Source organism: Drosophila yakuba, chromosome 3R (assembly GCF_016746365.2).
Source record: "Drosophila yakuba strain Tai18E2 chromosome 3R, Prin_Dyak_Tai18E2_2.1, whole genome shotgun sequence".
In the NCBI taxonomy this organism is placed as follows: Eukaryota; Metazoa; Arthropoda; class Insecta; order Diptera; family Drosophilidae; genus Drosophila; species Drosophila yakuba.
In genome coordinates, this window is record NC_052530.2 from 28033721 (window position 1) to 28041003 (window position 7283).

General features: G+C 46.3%; 1 protein-coding gene across 1 annotated transcript; it reads right to left on the minus strand.

The window, feature by feature from the left end:
• Positions 1 to 1076: 1076 nt before the first annotated feature.
• LOC6538709 (acetylcholine receptor subunit alpha-like 2) lies at positions 1077 to 7013 on the minus strand. Its single transcript, XM_039375722.2, has 8 exons — positions 6568 to 7013; positions 6177 to 6495; positions 5102 to 5256; positions 4759 to 4939; positions 3694 to 3853; positions 2934 to 3519; positions 2370 to 2571; positions 1077 to 1421 (listed from the first exon to the last, which is right to left on the minus strand). The coding sequence occupies exons 2-8, from the start codon at positions 6408 to 6410 to the stop codon at positions 1227 to 1229; spliced, it is 1713 nt and encodes a 570-aa protein (XP_039231656.1). The 5' UTR covers positions 6411 to 6495; positions 6568 to 7013; the 3' UTR covers positions 1077 to 1226.
• Between the last annotated feature and the right edge of the window lie 270 nt (positions 7014 to 7283).

Below are 7283 nucleotides of genomic sequence, written 5' to 3' on the forward strand. Positions count from 1 at the left end.
GCACTGCGGCTGGCCTGCCACTCTCTGTTGCCCATCAATTTGAATGACATTCACAAACAGGCAGCCAGCCAGCGAGCGAGCGAAAATGCAAGGGAAATTCAGCATGCACGACAACGACGACGAGTAACAAGAAATTGTGACATTTGTATAGAAATAGTTTTGCAGTTGTTGCAAATAGTTTTGCAGACATTTTTTGATTGCCGCATACTTTAAGCCAGCGAGCCAGTCAGTCAACCAGAATGGATGCCTCCAGCTCGCAACTGCTCTCGCAAAAATGCTGAAAGATGTGGAAAGCTGAGAAATGGTTTCTGGCTGTAACTGGTATTTTTATTTTATTTTTTTTTTGCCTTTGCCAGATCCTTGGGGCTCGTTTACTCCTTTGCTTTGATGCGGCTTCATGAAGCTGCTAGTAATAAATCTCTCTTCATACGCAAAGGGTCTCATTTGTGGTTTTTAATATTCATTTCGGCAATTTGTTGGGAATGCCATGCATGGTTGGCTGCTTCTCAACAATCTGTTCTACTATATGCCGCAAATTAAAAACAAACTAAAAAATATGTATCTTAACTATGGCTCTTAAGTAGAACTGCTGGAAAATTCGGGGAATTATCTTGGCTGTGCTTATTTTAATAGCCCGGCGATTATAGTGGATTACATGCACATACCCTTCATTATCAACTTATATTTGCAGCATATTTGTGTGCCGGCTGCTTCGACGTCATCTTACCCATGAGTTGGCATCCGTTGCCTGTGCATTTGCCGCATTTTGCATTTTCAAAAGGTTAATTTTCCAGTTATCAAATAAAAGGCCAGGCATGCTCTCCCACCCTCGAATCCATGGAAACCGAGCTGGAGCAGGATGCAGCAGCTGGCTGTTGGATACACATGCTTGGCAAATAGTTTTGACAGCCTCCGGGGAAAGTGGGCGGCAAAAAGGGGGCGTGGCGTGTGAGTGTGTAGTCGTGTGGCCAAAGCCGTTGGCATCCTCTTACGTACGAGTACGAGTATTTTCGCCAGCATTTTTCTTGTAATAATTTTAGCTTTAACCTTTCTGGCATGCAGAGTGAAAAGAGCGCTTTGCATTTCAGCATTTTGCTTGGCTGCTTTTGGGGCCAACGTTTTTTTTTTTTTTTATTATGGCATATTTTAATTTTCATTCGCATCAATTTGCTAGAAACACTGCATTAAACTAGGAATGTTGGTCTTAAGTCTACGTTCACATGAATTTAATTCTTCTTCTCGGTTAGATTGTAGATTTGCTTGGCAACATCCGATAGCTGAACATCAATGGCCTTGGTGTCGTCATATAGCGACGGTGCCTCGCCCAGGATCACAAATGTGCCCACCAAGGATGCGATCATGAACAGCCAGAGGAACAGGCGATCCATGACCATCGCCACGAAGCCCCAGTCCTGATCTTCCTGTAAGAGGAAAATGGCCAAAAGTGATTAAAAAATGCAAACGATATTCAAAGAAATAAATCAAAAGAAGCACATTGTTAGTGGATAAACGGTATAATGGTATATTCAATATGAATTTATTTCAATTATGCACACTTTGTATAAAGTTGAATTATTAAAAATGATTGCAATGAAATTTGCTGAATACTATGTATGCAGCAAGAGCAAAAATCCGATTTGTTTTTATGTGAAAATATATATGTTTTTGCTGTTGGCTGCCAGCCAATTTGAAGTTGCCCGCCTGCAGGAGGGTTAATTGCGCTTTAAGCCCACACTTTGAGCGATTGGCTTTCATTAAGCACTTCTCGCTTAATCTACTTATGGCCGGCATCAGCATCAGTTCGGTTATCAATCAAAGAGCGAAAGCGCAAAGCCCCGAAAAAATAAATGGCCAAAAGCAAAAGGGCCAAAAGCAAAGAACTACGAGCAGGGGGAAGGGTGAGGGGTTAAAACTCGTGGCGACCAGACGCCGCAATCGCACAACAAAGAACATTTGGGGTTTGATTGAAACGTTTTGCTGTAGCTGTAGCTTTTGCTGATGAAGAGATGAGGAGATGAAGTGGCTCGATTGGTTGGAGCTTGCCAATTGCCAGTCAATTGAACAAAAGCAATTAAAAGTGGATTTGCCGAGGGTCGGAGTCTTTAAGTGCAAATATGGCAAAAGCTTAAATAAGTCGACACAAAAAGGAAAAATGAAGTGAAAGCAAGTGCCTTCCAGGAGATCAGACTACCAGTGGCTACCCAGATGAACGAGAGCCTCCGGATGGGGAGGACGACATCATCGGACAAAGCGATTTTTGCGGTTTCATTCTACGGCTACGCCCGTGGGTACGTGGGTACGTGGGCTCGTGGGTCCGTGGACAAACGGAATTTCCAATTAAAAATTCAATCAGCTGCCGGAGTACTCACCGCATTGAACTCGTCCTGCCTCTGCATGTGGTGCTGTATGAACATGACATTGTGGATGGCCTTTTCCAGCTCGAATGGATACTTTTTGCGTGCGGCCACATCGCTCAAAGAGTCGTCCAATCCGGATAGCACCGATGGCAGTCCATTGTAGCCGCTCAGGGTGCTCAGTCCGCCGCCCAAAGCCCCCACCAAGCCGCTGAATCTGCAAAGTTCGGGATAAGAGAGTTCAGAGACAGTGTCCTTGTGACAGGATGTGCAAGCATTCGACGTGGCTCAGAAATCATTTATGGCTGCATCACCATATGCAACTGTTACTTGGCTTCGAACTTTAAGTTCAATGTGTATTACCTCGAAGTATTTTGCACTTAACTAAAGTTCTTAGCATAAAATAAATATAAATACTATTAGTTTCCTTTGAAGTTGTAGCTTATTAGAAAATGTGTCACTCTTTAGTTACTTTTAATGTATAACCTTATTAATCATTCTTGTTATTATTGCTGTACATGTTCCAAGTTTTGTTGAGACCAAAGTGGGTTGATTCACCCCCAAGCTGGATTAACTCACCTGTTTGTGGCCGTGGTCACGTGCATGCCATTGCACCCACCGGCGCCCACACGACCTTGCATCCGCCGCAGTGAGTCCGGACTGGAGCCGCCGGAGTTCATTTGCATCTCGTCCATCAGCGCCTGGCCGAACTTGGTCTTGCTGAACTTGAGGCCGTAGTTGATCTTGTTGGCCGCCAAATCACGCAGCAGGTCCTTGGGCACACGCATCAGCAGCAGTTTGGGCAATCTCTTGATGAAGAACGACCTAATCCAGGGGCGCATCTTGTGCGTACTCGGCTTGCGGTAGTGTATGTTCAGTATGATAATCGTGATGACCACACTCAGTCCAACCAGCAACATGGTAAACAGTAGATATTTGCCCAGCAGCGGCAGTGCCAGCGATGTCGAGGGTATAATCTCCGATATGAGCAAAAAGAACATGGTTTGCGACAGGAGGATGCTGATGCACAGGGCAATCTTCTCGCCGGAATCGGCGGGCAGGTAGAAGACCAGCACCGATAGATAGGAGATGCCCACACATGGAATGATGAGGTTGACCGTGTAGAAGAGAGTCTTGCGCCTCAGGGTGATATTGAAGAAGATATCTAAACAGTCCATGGCCATTGCAGCAGTCACACATCCAAGAAGGCGCAAAAAAAGTGGGATACAAGAATGTGTTGGAAAAAAGAGGGAAAGGGATATTTTTTCAGGGGATGAGTTTGGGTAGAGCTTTCGCGTAATTGCTGGCGATGGGAAGCTTTAAACTCCACTAAACTCACCCGGATACGGCTCGGCGCAGCAGGGATAGTACTTCTCGTGCCGCTCAGCCGGAACGCCAAGGATGTCCCACTCCACACTGGGATAGTATTCGCGCAGGTCGATGCCTATCTCCACCTTGTTGTCCTTGTCGTTCTTCTGGCTGATGTGCTTCAAATCGATCTGTGAATCGAGCAAAGCGCCCCCCGTTGATGGAGCCGTTAAAGTTACGCTCCTTTGCCTTTTGTCCGGCTCACTGCCACTTGCCGTGACATCGCCACCACCTGGCGCATCCCAGTCCCTACAAATCTCCTCCAATCTCCTCCAATCTCCTCCAGCCGGCAGACCGGCAGCCCAAGTGCAGTCGTTAAAAGAGTAGCGAAATTTAAATGCCTTGGCAAACGCCCGGTGAAAAAGAGCTCTGTCCTGCAACCCATCCCCAGCACTCAGAAAAAAACTAGTGACTTAGAAATGTAAATCACAGAGAGATTCTTATGGTTGCTCGCCAAAAACTAATAACTTTTCTTTTGTCATTAAGAACATCTTCTTAAGCTTACATTTATAGTTCGTCTTTAGGGAGGTTTCTAATTTATTGTTAGATACAAGACTTTTTTTCTAAGTGCACCTGTCCCTCATTGCAGCCCTGCGAAGGGTCAGCGGAAACGGAAGCTGCTTGGGTTGGGTGGAAGTCGCACTTTGGCTTAATTTATGGCCGCGCATTTTTATGACAGCGACACACACAGTCGAGTGCCTCTGTGTGAGTTACTGCCGCTCTCTTTCAGCGACACTCTGCGTCTGTGTGTGTGTGTGTGTGTGTGTGAGTGTGTGTGTGTGTGTGCGTGCAGCGGTTAGACAAGTTTCAATTACACTTTTACAATTTCTCACATTTTAATCTGCGAGATGCCAACGACGCCTTTTCGTTGTTCTTACCGCGTCTTAGGCGTGTAAGTCGCTGCCTCATCTCCTTATCTCCTCATCTCTCAGATAAATGGTGGGCCATAAATCGTTGGCCACGCCCATTTATCTGGGACTCAACTTGCAGTGGCAGTGGCAGCAGATAGAAGAACAATGATGAGGACACCACTCACCTGATCACCGTCGTAGGTCCACGAGCCGAACTTCATGAAGCAGGTCTGCTGATCGAAGGGAAAGTAGCGCACATCAATCTCGCAGCTTGACTTGAAGATGGCCGGCGGAGTCCACACCACTTTGCCGGTGTAATGGAGGATGGCCTTCGTCATGGTGGTGACCACGTACTCGCCATCGGCACTAAAGGAAACCGGATTGAAATGAAAGGCAAGAAATGGAAATGGAAATTCCACAAACGCAATGTTAATACTCGTATGCAGTTTATACTTAATGCTTATGCCAAACAAATTGGTGCTTAAATGTACATTTATGTTTTGGATGTCCTTTTTTTCCACTACTTACTTGTTGTAGAGCACAATGTCGGGCAGCCAGATGTGCTCGGAGGGCACATAAAGCTCGGTGACGCCGCCGTACTCCGAGGGATCCCACTTGAATTTATGATCCTGCCACTCGTGCTCCAGCCACACGTTGGTCGTTAGAATTTGATCTTTGAGATTCTGCAAGAGAATTAAGCTCGCATATACCGAAAGCTCTACAAGCCGCAAGAAATGTGCAGGGAATTGGAGCGATGTCGAGTGGAGTGTTTGGGTGGAGTTTTGGGGAGTTGGGGGTTGTAAGGCCCAGCCATGCATCAAGTGGGATTTGCATTTTATTCATTTTTCGCCACACATTTTTTTTTTGGGGCTTCTTTATATCATTTGCACTCCTCGCCCCGACTAATGTGCTTTTTGCTGTCAGCTTACGGCGGCTTCTTTTCCTTTTCGGCTTGTTTTATTACCTTTTAAGCCTTTTGCTGGCGGTGGCTGGGCAAAAAGGCAAAACCAACGCCCAAAGTGGCGGCCCTGCAGCCGGAATTGCAGTCTCGGCCGACTGACAAATGACTTGGCCCGAGCAACTTTAAGCAAGCGAACCCCTCCATGTAATGAAATGTTGGAGTGAAATGTTATAAAAATCTAGTGCTCCCCGGAAGTTGTGTTTTTTGTGAGAAATGCCAGCGATTTATCTGTTCTGGTGGCAGAGCAAGAGAAAGCAACCAGTGCTGACAGGAATAAAGTAGATGTTGCGAATGTTGAAATATGCCACTTTAATGTAGGGTATATACACATTACTTATTCTGTAATTTCAACTTTCAGCACTCATTCCTCGACTCGCCCTTTCTCGCTGTCATTATGGCTTCATAGATTTCTCTGTTCGCCCGCTTTCGATTCGCCCCATTTGTTGCTGTTTATTGTTTTGCATTTTTTTTATTTACGAGCAGCAGAAAGTTGCTGGCAAACTTTTACGCACTTCTTGTTGCTTGTTTTATTTTTTTTGGATTTTTTTCCCAGCTAATGTAGCGAAACGCGGGCTTAATTAAAAAACTCCACCCTCCAGCAGCAGCCGAAATTCGATGATTATAGCAATTAATTGTGCTTACCAAATCGATGAGTTGGGACAGCCGGAGGCCCAACTTGACCAGCACCGTGTCCGTGTTATTGCTCACGGGTCGGATGAGGCGATTGTAGTTGCTCAGCAGATCGTCATAGAGGCGCTTGGCATCGGGATTCGCCTGAACGGTTTCGCAGAGGAGCAGCAGCACCAGGAGCAGGCACAGCGGCTTGCAGTGGCGCCAGATGTGGGCGAGCAGTGCGTTGCAGCAGCCAGGAGCCATGGTGACGTCACGCCGTTGAATATAAAAACAAAAAAAAACAAAAAAAAAAAACAAAAAGGAAAGGACCAAAGAAAGGACCTTGGCGCTGTGCGGCGTGTGGGCGGTGTGCCGGTGTTTTATTGATGCACAAAAAACACGCGCACAGGTTTTTGTTTACCTTTCTGCCTTTGCCGCCTTGGGTGCTTGCTGCTTGCTACTTGCTGCTTGCTGCTTGCCCCTTGGTGCTCAATCTCTGACGCAGTTGGTGGGGCACAGAGCGAGTAAGTGGCTTTTAGCACATGGCCTAAAAGTGTTTACAAGTCTCCAAGTCTCGCTGCTGCTAACTGATTTCCCGATTCGGCGCACTGCTTGAGCAGCTGAAGCCGCTGCGCCCAGGCAGCTGATTTTGTTTTTGCTCCCGCCGCCTTAACTTATTTAAATTATTTTTTTTTTTAATTTTGCACCAACAAAATGTTGTGCTTAAAAATTTCGAAAAAATATTCAAACTTCTTAACTAATTTTTCTTGATTTTTGTTTGCAGTTTTAAGCGCAGTTTCACTGGTTTTCAACGAGCCTTTGGGCCCCGCTCCGTGGTGTCCTGCATAGATATTCACAGGATTCGTACTGACGCGCGTTTTGTTTTTGTAGCCTGGCCAGGACCTCTGGCAGCCTCCGTTTTGTAGCTTTGTCGCCGACGGGATTTCATCGGAATGTGGCAGCCGCAGATGCTGCGCAGCGCCTGCGCCTTCGCCCATTCACCCTGTTATCCTGCGAGAGCCGCATCCTGTTACACACAGTAAGGCCAAGCCCTAGACGGCAAACTCTCTTCGACAGGATGCTCTTCGATGGGTCAATCCCTCAAAGATTCAGGACTCTGGAGACTCCATTACAACT